Source organism: Plodia interpunctella, chromosome 9 (assembly GCF_027563975.2).
Source record: "Plodia interpunctella isolate USDA-ARS_2022_Savannah chromosome 9, ilPloInte3.2, whole genome shotgun sequence".
Classification (NCBI taxonomy): domain Eukaryota; kingdom Metazoa; phylum Arthropoda; class Insecta; order Lepidoptera; family Pyralidae; genus Plodia; species Plodia interpunctella.
Window position 1 is genome coordinate 5,616,131 of NC_071302.1, and position 13,624 is coordinate 5,629,754.

The 13,624-nt window shown below is 33.4% G+C and overlaps 2 protein-coding genes and 1 long non-coding RNA gene across 4 annotated transcripts; 1 reads left to right on the forward strand and 2 right to left on the reverse strand.

Moving 5' to 3' along the window:
* Window positions 1–298: 298 nt before the first annotated feature.
* On the reverse strand, window positions 299–3,345 carry LOC128672526 (uncharacterized). Of its 2 annotated transcripts, none has more exons than XM_053749744.2 (5): window positions 3,211–3,295; window positions 2,646–2,849; window positions 1,790–2,001; window positions 997–1,146; window positions 299–712 (listed from the first exon to the last, which is right to left on the reverse strand). In XM_053749744.2, exons 1-5 carry the CDS (start codon window positions 3,218–3,220, stop codon window positions 620–622), a joined length of 669 nt encoding a protein of 222 aa, XP_053605719.1. In that variant the 5' UTR covers window positions 3,221–3,295; the 3' UTR covers window positions 299–619. The 2 variants fall into 2 exon arrangements, with proteins under 2 accessions (XP_053605719.1, XP_053605718.1); XM_053749743.1 differs by having other exon boundaries at window positions 301–712; window positions 2,646–2,852; window positions 3,211–3,345.
* Window positions 3,346–4,007: 662 nt separating this feature from the next.
* LOC128672678 (uncharacterized) lies at window positions 4,008–6,239 on the forward strand. The gene is made up of 3 exons (XM_053749975.1): window positions 4,008–4,823; window positions 5,054–5,198; window positions 5,838–6,239. Exons 1-3 carry the CDS (start codon window positions 4,008–4,010, stop codon window positions 6,005–6,007), a joined length of 1,131 nt encoding a protein of 376 aa, XP_053605950.1. The 3' UTR covers window positions 6,008–6,239.
* A 125-nt stretch (window positions 6,240–6,364) lies between these two features.
* On the reverse strand, window positions 6,365–11,260 carry LOC128672610 (uncharacterized). Its single transcript, XR_008404988.1, has 3 exons — window positions 11,123–11,260; window positions 7,240–10,651; window positions 6,365–6,754 (listed from the first exon to the last, which is right to left on the reverse strand). It is a non-coding gene; the product is annotated as an uncharacterized LOC128672610 (long non-coding RNA).
* Window positions 11,261–13,624: the final 2,364 nt, after the last annotated feature.

The following is a 13,624-nucleotide window of genomic DNA, read 5'->3' on the forward strand; positions in this document are numbered from 1 at the left end:
TACAAGATATTCAAGTCCTTTAAAAAAAAAACCAGTTGTTATGTTTCTTTTTTTTCAATAAATTTTAACTGTCAAAATACTTCCCAAAACCTGTCCTTAAAAATATAAAGCTATGTTTACTTGCAAAAACAATGCGAAATATACATAAAAAATACTTAACATAGGTATTTAGGTATACAACACAACAAACAAACACAGAACTTCATTTTTTGCAAAGGAAGTATTAGTTGTATATTCATTTATTTATTTAATCAATTTATGAAAGGGGTAGAAAAAAATATACTTTTGTTTTGAACATTTCTTTAATATAAAATTTTTATTAATAAATGTACACTTTTTGATATAACTAATTAAGTCCAACCAATCAGTACGAAAATATATGTAGGTACAATTTATATGTAAACTTCGTTTTTTCTTTATTATGTAAACAACATTTTTATGATTTTACAGCAGTGTAAATTAAAATTGATGTTTTATGAAATTTCTCGACTTTTTAAGTAGTAATATTAGATTTATTTTCAACAAAATTTAACAATAAGTACTGATAACATTGTCTACATGCTAGGACTCGTCAGATTATGGTAAAACTTTGAGAATTATTATAATTATTATGATTGCTTTATCCGACGACCTTGCATAGAACTTCATATGTTTTGTACGGTATTTCCATTCCACCGAAAGATATGTAGCAGCAACCATGGCTTGGGTGTACCTGTAATCATCATATTTAATAATTATTTATTACTAGTTGCGCCCTGGGAATTTCGGGATAAAAATACCCTGTGTGTTATTCCAGGTTAAGCTTTCTTCTTTTAAGCCACGCAACATATTTTGATGCAGTTTTCACTGTTACTTAGATAAATTATCTCCGAAAGTGTATGTATGAATGAACCCGTGCGAAACCCGGCCAGGTCGCTAGTCAATCATAAACCAATTCAACTTTCTTCTTTCCATCGCATGGCGGCTTCATACACAGATGAGACCAAGAAAGCTTACCTTTCCGGGGGTGATAGAGCCCCGATGCCGGACCTTCGCTATGTAGAGCGGTTCGCCACTGACGGTGTTGCCCGCCGCGATGGCTTCCACAGGCACCTGCCCGTTGCTCCCTGGCAACCACCGCACTGCTCCGGGAGTCGTACACAGTACCTTAAATATTACAAGCCTTTGAAAAATATTTTTTTTAATTAAAAAATATTATACGCCTAGTTTGATGGACTGCAAGCTTGTTTTGATTATTTGGAAAAGAGTTTGCAATCTCATGATTCAAAAGTTATTCAAAACAGATAGGTATTGAATTTAGAAGAGCTCTCTCAGACTGATTAATTATTTCATGAATATTGTTTAGACTTCGTAAATGAAGCCTTCGATTTAAATTTGAAATGCTTATGTATACGTTGATAATCATTCCGAAATACTAGATTGTAGCTTTGCTAAATATTATTTAATTTAGCATATATAACGTGAGTTATATATGCTAAAAGTGTCTAGTTTCAGAAAAAAATATTTGATTTTGATTTTGACCACGCATTGTGATCAGCATAGTAACTCATGAGCTCCTCCATGAGTAGGATTTCTGTTACTTCATTATCGCAAAAAGACATCACAAAACAAAAGTGTAATTTAAAAGAAGGGATTACGCCCACAATTTACCCAAATTATTCCATTGGACTTTTGCAAGTAAATTGTGAATATATGAACGCACTTAAGTAGACTAGCGTGAAACATATGTACCTAAAAGGACTGAAACTTTGTCAGCAACGATATTGCATTTACAGCGGAAAATACTCACTTCAAAATTCTGCACCTGCACTTCTTGTCCACCATAAGGGATGTAGGCGCTCCTGTGTTTGATGGCTAGTTTCCCTGGCACGTACTCGTTGTTGTGACGGGCTCTGATTACCCACAATGGGCTGCCGTCCCACCCCTCCTTGCCCCCTACGAAAGCTTTATATTCTAAGCTTCTAGCGTTCAGAGAAGACGCTGGTATCCAGTCAATGGGGTCTGAAATTAAAATGGTGTTAGGTTTTAGACATAATACTTTTAAAACACACACTTATTCTGGGAAATATATATATACTATGTAAATGCACATCCTGTAAATTACATTACGCATTTGTAAAATATATGGATTTATGCAAGTCAACCGGATCCAGTAACGGTTAACCGAATATCTGAAAGGATAGCAAAATATAGTCAGTTTGCCTTACGAGCACATGTAGTGGCCATTCGTGTGGTAAAATCTTAAATGTGAAACTAAAAATAATTTTGTGACCACACAATATTACAAATCTTCTGCCAGTGGACTGACAACTAGGGATGCCGACGACCGTGCGAAGTGGAGACGAAAAAATAGGAAACGGACCGGGCTGACGCTGAGCCTGGAGAGAGAAAGCTGGTGAATTAAAATAGTATTAAATTATTCAAAGAGGAAACGCAGCAAGCATTATTTATGGGTACCTTTGAGCTGGGTACGATTCGAGGTGGAATTTTCGACTGAATTTTTATATATTTATTTAGTAAATTTATTATAAAAAAACCTATCACAATATTACTATAACCATTTTGTGAGTTTGTGAAATATTCTGAGAAATAAATAATTTTGATTTTTTGATTTTGACTATTTAGAGGATAATTAAAGTTCTTACCTTCTCTTAGCTGAACTATAGGCTCGGCGACCACCGGGGGGTGTTGGTAAACATTGGTGACGTATGTGGCGTTAGGAGGGGTGGGCTGCGGCGGAGGGGGTTGCGGGTACATCGGTACGTACACCGGGGTGGGCACGTAAGTGACGCCAGGCTGCATGGGGGTAGCTTGCGGAGGATGGTGCCCGAAATATGGTGGCGGTGGACCTGCTGATAATTCATTTCAATTTATTAAAATTAAATCTACATTAGCCGCTTCTATAAACTTTCAGACGAGAGAGAAATCAATAAATATTTATTGTAAGCACAATTATGTAAAATTATAAAATTAAGAGTGTCACAATCTGCAGAATTTGGAGAAATAATCTAATTGCTTATTAGATTTAAAGCTTGTTGTATTATCGATAATGGTACTTTACATAGAATGTAACAGCTGAGTTCACTCATTCTTGCAAATATTTATAAATTGGAAATAGATAAGCCTCTAGTAGTTTCAGTTTTAGGATCATATTTTACATATAGTGAATAAAAAAAGGTTAAACGGTAAAAAATGATAAATGGTACTTACATCCGGACATTTTGTAGTTATTTGATGAAAACAGAAACAAAAGAAGTGCACAGCTCACGTCACTTTCCGTGAAAAATATTCTTCGCAATATCGACAACGCATATTTATCGCAACTTCTATGAAATGATAAGATAAAAAAAAAAATACACATATTTCCTACCTATATACTTTTGCTTTCGATAAAACAAAGTCCTTTAATATATTATGGAAGATATTAAAAAGGGACCGGTATGTTTTTAAATGAGTTTAGAGAATTAACAAACTCAGACGTATTCGATCTTTTATGAGCAATGCAGTCCGTATTTGTAAATATCTTACTTGAAATTTGTTTATATAGTAATATAGAATACGGAATATATATGAAATTTGTTTATATATAATATAGAATATAGAATAGTTATTAGTAGGTACTATATTTTTCTAATAAATCTAAAGGATGTCCTGTTTTATTTACCTTAACGTAAGACTCATATGTGAATAATTATGTTAACACGTATCAGTTACATGAAAATAATTGACTTAAAAGAGTTATGTCTATTCTTATTATATTTAATGATAAAGAGTATCAAATAAATATGAAATATGAGGTTCTATTATTATCAATTCTATAGATTGCTTCAAATGGATGAGTAATAGATGAAAATAATTGTAAAGTTACTGATATGCCCTGTGACATAACGATTACTTTTATTAATGAAACAGTGAAAATCACTTCCAACAACTTTAATCAAAGTCATATTCGATATATGATTTGAAGTAACAGGTTGTCGTGTCTGTATTTTTTAAGGGATTTAAAAATGCTTTACACATATTTTGTACCATTCAACATTGTTTGTGGTATATTTGGAGTTAGGAAGCCATCTCTTTCTCCGAACGGGAAAATTGTAAATACAAGTGTTGTTCATAGAATTTGGTCCTTGATTATTATACTATCATTGATTGCTGGCTACTGTCTTTCATCGTATGAAATAAAGCCTATTTCAAAAGTAAATTTGTTACAAATATCAATTCTTAATGACTTGGCAAATAACGTTATAATATTACTTCTACACAACCTTTCCGGTGATGACATAACTAAAAATTTGTACAATTGTTTCATCGGTATTGTTACTGATCTTGGATTGCATAATAGAAGAGTAAGGATTTTAATGCAAAAGCTTTATTTCTGGTTTTCAGTGATCAGTATTACTTATATCGCTGCCATAATTCTAGAAATCCTTTACGACAGCCCCCCCTATAATTTGATAATTAGAATACCCACGTTTTTGACAGTTTTCCATCTCATATTTCATTTAAGTGTTTTAGTTGCTATTTTAAAAATCTTGAATTATAAACTAAAAAGTGAAACTCTCATTGATAACACTTTGATGTTTCCTGGAACTAAGAGTTCAACATTTTATATTTTAAAATATTTTCTCAATACCGAGATAAGTTTTATTGAAGAAATAAACCAAACACAACACCAACATTTAGACTTGAAACATCTTTGTAAAATATATGATAAAATGGCGACATGTCTTGAACTTTTAATTAAACTTCACGGATTACAGGTACCAAGTTTACTAATTTCGAAAAATAGAAATCAATTAACCCTTAGATTCAGAGATAATAATGTTTACTATCTGTATATTCAAATGAGGTACCTTATCCTATTGTAATGTACAGTAACCATTGTTTTATTTGTAGATATTTTTCGTAGTTTGGTTGACATTTTCAAATGCAGTTGTAGGTGTTACAATAATATCCTGTAATCAGGTAATAAAATTCAATTTTATAAACAAGTAATTAAATAAAGCAATCATTATTTTTATTCGTTCAATAGACGACTCTATTCTATTTTTAGGTTAAAATACCTTGGCTGGCGTGCGTCAAAACTGTGTTACCCTATTTTTGGTGCTATATAGGCGCCTATGTAGGGGACCAAATGAGGAAGCAGGTGGATTCCACAGAAATTATTTTGATCAAGCATTTAATAAATTTCCAATGTGGTAAGCAAAAAGATTTTTGTTTTTGTTTTTTCCTAAAACAGCGTATATCTTAATCTTAAATATATAAAAGTAAGGGCGTTTAAGGACAATTTTAGTTCAAACACTTTAACCGGGTTTACGCCCACTTTATTAACCAAAAGTCAAGCTCAAACCCATCTGTTGGGTGGTTTGGTGCATGGCTTGTCCACCTTAACACTATTGTGAAGGCTGGGGTAGTACCTACTATTTTTGATTTCCTCACGTTTAGGGTGGACCTCTCTCTATAATACAATTTTGACATGAAGGTGACTATTTCATGAAATTAATAGGCACTTTCATATCATAACTATAGATAGATCTTGGTTTGACAGCCTTTTGATGATGATATCTATTAGTAACAATACTAGTAACAAGCCCGCCCCGGCTTCGCTTGAGTAAAACCATAATAAAACGTCCTCAGAAATCACCCTATATAGGTAATCAGATTTAATAATTAGGTATAATTTATTGCTTTGTTTTTTAATTATGAATTTATATAAGTCAGTATACAGATTTTTTCATAGGGCTTTTATCTTGACAGATATGTCAGTCCTATCGTACTGATACAAGCGGTCCATCAGTGAGGTAAGTGATTTATCTAATGTAATATGAACGTTTCAGACCAGACCCGTAAGACCACCCTGGAAACCTTCAAGCAGTTGGTTGGCACCCACCGCTTGCAGTTCACCGCCTGCAGCCTATTCGACTTAAGCTTCTCCATGATCCTGACCATGGCTATGAATGTGATCACGTACAGTATTATACTCATACAACTCTACTCCAGTGGTTAATCAACTATAGCATCTCGTCATCTATATACGACTAGCCGCCCATGGCTTCGCTCGGGTAAGTTGTATTTTGTTGTTAGCAATAAAATTTTAAAAAGGACTTCTTTTTATTTTTTTTAATTTTGTATTTCTTCTGCTTAACAAAAACAATCCTATCTCGGTGTATCTTTTAAAATATTAAAAAGCTGTTTTGCCTTCAGATTCTTATTGCTTTTGGAATATTATTTACAATTAGTACCCAAATAAGCCTAAGTAGTGGGAGATCGATGACATTACTTGAAATAATTAATGAATTAAGAGAAACAAATGTTTATAGAATAAAAGTTTATTATATAATTATGAAACTAAACTTTACAGAGATTCTAGAATACATTACAACTAACAAATTAAAGTATTATCTAAATCATTTTTTTTAAATAATTGCCTACACTTCTGATTACAATATATTTTTTTCAAATTATTAAAAAGTGGTATAAGACGAAGTAAAATTTTTAAAATCAATTGAAATCATGATTGTAACAAAACTAAATTTGTATTGAAATATACATAAGTCTTTTTTTATCAGTGCTTATTATTTAGCTATAATCAATTGGACACCAATTCTACATTTTTGTGGTCACAAAGGCCTCGACCTATTGAGTATATTTAACCCCTTGGGCGATCTTTGGTGTTGTCAGGAGCCCCGTTGGGCCTCTCGTAGGGCGGGGGGCGGTAGGGCTTCTGGTCCTTGTTGTCGCCGGGGCCAGACATCTTAGAGAACAACGTGGAATTATTTTAAAAACATTGATGTAAACGTAGTTTCATAGTAAAATGCAATTCATAGGCGTAAAGTAATTTTTAATATTGTCTATCATAGAGATATAAAAGGTTCCACTGTAAGAATATCATGGCAAGAATTTAATATTATAATGGATCCCTAAACTTTGACCATGTAGATTTAAAATTTGACGGAACAGTCTAAAAATTTTCGAAAGGAAAAATGAAAAATAAGAGACGAACACAAAAGAAATGATGATCAAAAAGTTATCATTAATGACCACACGTTGTTAAAGTGCTCATGTTATTATTTAATTACTGCTATTACTTTTACTCATAGAATTTTTACTATAAATTGAACTGTCAATTAGAAAGTTGGTGATTTAATTCCGATTAAATTATCTAATGAATTTAATTTAATAAATAAAACTAACCCTGAAAAGTGTGAACTCAAAATAAATGTTGATAGTGATACTGACCTTATGTCTTAGTATTTCCAATAAGGACTCTCAGATATCACTCAATCACACACTGAATCGTAATGACCATGACGGGAGAAGACCTACCGTTTAAATAAACGACACGAACACCTATCTCGTATCTTGAGGACATTATCTGAATCTTCTTCAATTTGGGAATTCCGAAGCGTTTGATTGATTTAGATGTCTTATATTTATAATTTGGGCAGATATTCTGTGATATCAGTGGGTTTGTTGATTTATACATGGTGATTTTTTCAAAAACATTTTTTAACATTTTACTAAAGTTGACACTCAACGAGTGACATTAGACGACAGACGTTCTTATTCGTTGATATATCCGTGGGTGTGTCAATAATACTTGTATCTCTTTTTATTATCATGAGTATATTGAGTAAAAAAGTATTAATTACTATGAACTTCTATTTTATAAGCTTATTTAAGTTGCAATGTAGCTGTGTTCCTATGTCTGAGGTGGAATCTTGCAACTCAATTTTGTAGACATGTTTAGTTTGGATGACAATGCATTATTATGATAAGTATTGTAATGGTGGCTTCAAATGTGGGAACTCCTCAACGGTTTACTGCACAGACATGAATTTTTATCATACATTTAATGCAATAAGATCTCTCTGACAACAATGTTTGCTGACGAAAAGGTTGGTGTCAAAAATGGAATTTTTGTATAATACTAATTAAAACCTATGATCACTTAAGTGTATTTTACTATGACATTAGTAGTAGTAGTAATTAGTACATACTTATAACTATAGTCTCTACTCAGGTAACAAAAGATTTAATTTCGCTGGATTTATATACGAATGCATCTGAATGTTTTCCGGTAACACAGTTTCTTTTCCGTCTCCATGTCGTACGGTTATCGGCATCCCTAGTTGTCAGACCATTTCGGATACTTTAACATTACACGGACGTACATAAGTACCTTTAATTTTGCATCGAATCGTAAGTACCAAAAATAGGTTTTATGTAACAATGGGATCTGCATGTATTGCTGAAGATAGGACGTCGTACAAGCCAGTTAATCGCGTCGTATTCAAAACAGACGCACATCTGCCTACACTCACACATCGGTCAAAATTCGAGGACGCAATCTATGCTATCTGCGTGACATTATCAACGTGGGCATTCCATGTGAAAAACCAACTACAAACTTCCACTGTTGGAAAAGTACGCTCTTACGCCAAAAGTTAGGATGACTTTAGTACGTCTGTTTTCGATTCAGTTGAGTGACTTTTGAGTGATGCAGTTTCGTCAAATATTTTGTGAAATATAAATATTTAAATTAGACATAATTTTATTCATCATCATAGTCATATATCTCTGTGGCTGAGGCTCGCAATCAACACAGTGGCTCTTTTGGTTAGTCGTCCAGGCAAACAATCTTAGGCTTTAAAGACGTTGATGTCTTTGAACTTTGAAATTTTAAAAAATAAATTAATTCAAAGTTCTAAAAAAATCACATATAGGATTAATTAATGGCTCAGGACTGAGATAGTTGGCGGAGACGGAAGGTGGCCTATGCCCAGCAGTGGGTTGAGGAGGGCTGCAGAGGATGATGATGATGATGATGATAGGATTAATAGTAATTTAATTATTTAAAAATTATTCGATTCGATTATGTAAGCAGTTGCTATAAAAATGGTTGTCGTGACCGTTTTTATTGTTTTCACAAAGGGTCCCGTTGTTTACTCTAGAGACTGCAACATGGAGTTCTTCAAAAAGCGGTTATGTCCATAGGCTATGGTGACCGCTTACACCACCAGCCAAATGCGACCACGCACAGTATAGGGTTCCGTGTTTTCCGCAGAGGTTTTTTACTAGAATACAGTCAACTAAGAACTCGTAAACTTTTAAAGTCATTTCCACTTCACGTGTAAGGGAGGTAGCCTGGAATATTAAAAAAAAAAGATTTTATTAGACTTTTATTACACCATTTTGTCAACGTAATTATTATGTAAGTATACCAAATTACATTATTTTAGTACTTACTAATAGTTTTTGAGTTTGACCGCAGACGGACAGACGGACTTGGCGGAACTATAAGGGTTCCTTGTCTACAGGACTACGGAACACTAAAAATATCTGTAGTAAATAATAGGTTTCGCCTTTGACTATATAAATATAATAATAATACTAAGTTAAGATAAAGGTCGTGCCGTTATTTATTTTATTGGCACTGACTGCTTATACACACATGAATTGTTTTTGTTAAAAATTGTTCGAAGCCAAATTCATTTATATTTTTAAAATTCCCTTCGCCCTCGAGTGCTAAGCAATTTCTAACAGTTTTTCTAGGCTTTTTCATGAAAAATTACTATTTTTATTTGGACAATAAAATAGATTATAACTTATGTGCTATCTTTTGTGTTAGCGAATTTGTTCGTGATAAATCATCGTCATCCACTACTCCACAATCTACATTGCGAGTGCTCTGGGTGTCTTCTCTTCTTCTTCTTGACCTTATCCCACTCATGTGGGGTCGGCACAGTGTATAAGTTCCTTCCATTTTCGTTCTGTCATTCGCCATATCCCTTGATATTCCTTTCCCGTTAACACTATACTTGATACAAATTATCCATTTGTTCTCAGGTCTACCTCTATTCCTGGAACCCTTTACTTCCATCTTTAATGCCCTATGAGTAACGTGATTTTATCTCTTCTTAAAATATGCCCGTACCAGCCTAACCTATAACTATGTAATTTCTCATTAACTGATGCTACTTTCATACTTCCTCTCACATACTCATTCCTTATTTTATCTAGTTACACATGCATCTCAACATTCGCATCTCTGTCGTATGAAGTTTCCTTTCATCCGTTACTTTCGTTGCCCAACATTAAGATCCATACCTACATTATGACTGGTCTGATAACTGCCTTATAAATTTTTCCTTTCAATTTAAGGGAAATATGAGGCTCCAATTACGGCTGGTTACGTCCCGGTCAATATCACCGTCACTTTGCACAAGTGAGCATAGGTACTCGAAATTGGAGCAGACTGGTAAGGTCACACCACTGGAGAGAAAAGAAGGATAATTACATAATAATAGACACAGATCAAAATACAAATAAAAAATACGTTTATTTCAGGCTACAAAAATTATGCTGAGGCGAACCAACATGATTACATGATTATGTGCTAATAATGCTAATTTTGTGATACCCAAATAAATAATTTTCTTTCTTTTTTTGAAACGCTACAGGCGTTTCATTGTGTGTGTCAGGTATTGTGTTGGAAAATTCACTGAATTTAGGCTTTATGTTTTTAATAGTAGAAGATTAATAATTTTCCATGCTTTTCTATTCGAGAATTATCCGCTGCTAATCCACAGGAAGTTTATTATTGTCCACTTCTTGGACACTTTTTGGTCTACGTTATTTTTGACATGTTCTGGAATATAACAATATTGATATTAGCCCTTTATAGGTTGAATAAACATTTGACATAAACCTAAATAGGTAACTTTTGAAAGTTGCCAGTTTTGGTCACCATAAATAATTTATGTAACTGGGGCCGAATTTTTATGCAATCGATAATCACTTTCTAAAATTTTTTCTATGGTGTTGAGAAAATTTACAAATAACAAATAAGTTCGATTGACTCGATGCGATTTTATAGTATTTTTTTGTAAATGCAGAAACAAGAGAAAGTCATGAAGAGAACTTCGGTTACATGAGAATGAAAATTAAAGAGATCCCCTGGACGTTCATTATTCATTCGTTCATTATAAAAATAAACATACGTGCAATACTTTCCCTATTACGAAATATTTATATTATTAGATCCTTCCGAAATTAAGATATACCTATGGTTCTTGATATTAAGTAGTTATGATTGTCATATATGTATATTTGCTCTTACCTTTACATGAGGATATTTTCTTTTCTCCACATCTCTCTCATATTTTCACCTGTTGATTTAAATTTCAATTCATAAGCATGAAGTGCTGCCATGATAAGGAATCCTTGTAAATGTAACGATGTTCCGGGTTATTCGATAGCAAGCTAAAAATGAATATATACGGTATATAATTTTGCGCCTATATAATGTCTATCACTATCTAACAACCTAGTTTAATTGTTGATTAATATTGATAAGTTTGTAGTAAGTAGGTACACATTAGCTGTTATACGTTTGTCCCCGATCTAGTACGCAAACAATTTTCATATATGTCTAAGTATGTCTATTTGGATAAAAAGTATGGGCAATGAGAGACATAATTGATGTGGAATAGTGACCCGATGTCAAACGTATTACCTACATCAAACTACCGCGGAGTGGCGGTAAGTAGCTAGATATACAAATACCTCCTCACACTTTATTTACTGCATCAGTCTTATTGAACTTTCGTATGTACGGAGAAGGATATATCCTTCCTTAGTCTCGGAAAATTCTACTATCCTCACGAGAAATTCATCTATTAATAATTAAATTCTAATTTCGAATTTCTTTAATTGGCGGAAAAGTAGTAGTAAGAACAGTTTTAGTGAAAAATCATGTAGTAATAATCATAAAAGCTGTTATGATCATAGTTTTCTATACGTTTAATGTATCGAGTCAGAGTAGGAATAATTAAAAAATTGGAATACCTAAAAAAAAGTTAAACTAAATAATTTCAGTGTGCATGAGTAATATTCACTAAATACCGAAAACAATAGATAACAGTTTACTTAAAACAAATAAGTAGGACAATGAATAATAGTGTCATCATCTTTAATACTGACTGATAGAGTGCTTCATTAATATGATATGAATGAACACTATCAGGTTGATTTGGCTAAGACTATTCATTATTAAGAACGTAGATATTTATTGCGAAACAAGGTAAAAGATGGTTTAATAATAGTAGGTATATAGGTAGTATTTTAGGTATGTTTGATTTTTTTAAAGCATCTAAAATCTAGCATTGGATCGAAGAAGGAACAACCTAGGATCCGGATATGTATCTAGATCTAGACGTTGGATGTAGGAGGAAGTCAATAAATGGAAATAATTTTGAATTTTAATTTGGGGAGAGAGCGTGATACTTAATCGCACTTCTAATGAGTACAAAATCTTTCACAAAAGCTGCAAGTACAGAATAAACAAACACATTTTGTTATATAAAAACAAAAACGTATATTTTGCAACGACCACGACGCATATATATGACATTATTATTATCTATCGGATACGATAAAAGATTGTTTTTATGAGCCAATTGCAAAAGTAACACTACAATTTATATTTTTATACTTTCGTCATTATAAAGTATACTTAATACCACAAAAATTATGTTGATTATCGTACTCTATGTCTCTCTTTCTCATTCTCGCGTTTTGCCTGTTGGATTTGGTGCTGTGACACCGCGAAGCCCGTGCCTCTCTCATCTTGAAATATTGAAGATTCGACTGTGAGTTTCCAACCGGTCGTCTAAATGACGTCAATCCCCCTTGTTAATGTTATTGTTACCAATAGGTAGAATAACATTCCCTTTAGGAGCTTCGTACGACATTCACGGAAGTTGGAAGATGTCCCATTCTTGAGTAGGTCTATACGCCACCGTTTTGTTGATCGTCATGCAAATATCTTTCCTAAATTATGTGTTATCAAAATATTTGAACAGATTTTATTTAAAACTGCTATGCGGTTTCTACACAAACTTTCGGTTTAAACACACATATTATGTGAATTTTTCCAGTTTCTATAGCCCTATGTAATATTTTCGACATCCTTACCTAATTGTCAGATCATTAGTTCATTAGTTGTTAGGTAGCATATCATCTCCTCCTTGATGCTCCTTCAGGATCAGGCGAAAGCGTCATAAGGGCCAGATATTTGTTTCACGTAATTTGTCGGTTTCGATCCCGTAAAAAAGTGCCCGTATAATTAACACATATAAAAGAAAAGTAGCCATATGTATGCCAGTATGTTTGTACTCTGATCTTATTTGATATTTATATCTAAATCGATCCAGCAGTGAAGCCGTGACAAACAGGCAAACTTTCGTATATATACTAGAATGGATACCATATCAATTTCAGTTACCTAATCATCATGATATTTTGTTAATTTTGTCGGGGAAAGATTATGGGAACAGTAGAAGTCTGAATATCATTAAAATAAAATATATTTGATTAATTTATAACGTTTATTAAAGTATCTTAACCTATGTACCTAAGCTTAAAACGTATACGAATTTAACCGTCACAGTAGAGATTCCACATCACATTCCAAACCCGCATTTAATACCGCGGGGGGTCGAATACGGGTGGGGTGGTGTTGCTGATCTTGCGAATGGTGGCAGCTGGCATGAAGCAGCCTGGGTTCTGGGGCTGGCCCGGGGGCATCTGGGGTCCGCAAAAGGCAGGACCCGGCGGCCAC

Excerpts from the sequence above, each read along its gene's own strand:
- LOC128672678 (XM_053749975.1), top strand. The coding sequence starts at position 4,008 with ATGCTTTACACATATTTTGTACCATTCAACATTGTTTGTGGTATATTT. Across the intron at positions 4,824-5,053 it reads TTAGATTCAGAGATAATAAT|GTTAAAATACCTTGGCTGGC; the intron begins GTTTACTATCTG and ends TTCTATTTTTAG. Across the intron at positions 5,199-5,837 it reads TTTAATAAATTTCCAATGTG|ACCAGACCCGTAAGACCACC; the intron begins GTAAGCAAAAAG and ends TGAACGTTTCAG.
- LOC128672526 (XM_053749743.1), bottom strand. Across the intron at positions 1,147-1,789 it reads TGCAGGTGCAGAATTTTGAA|GTACTGTGTACGACTCCCGG; the intron begins GTGAGTATTTTC and ends GTAATATTTAAG. Across the intron at positions 713-996 it reads GCTCTATCACCCCCGGAAAG|GTACACCCAAGCCATGGTTG; the intron begins GTAAGCTTTCTT and ends TGATGATTACAG.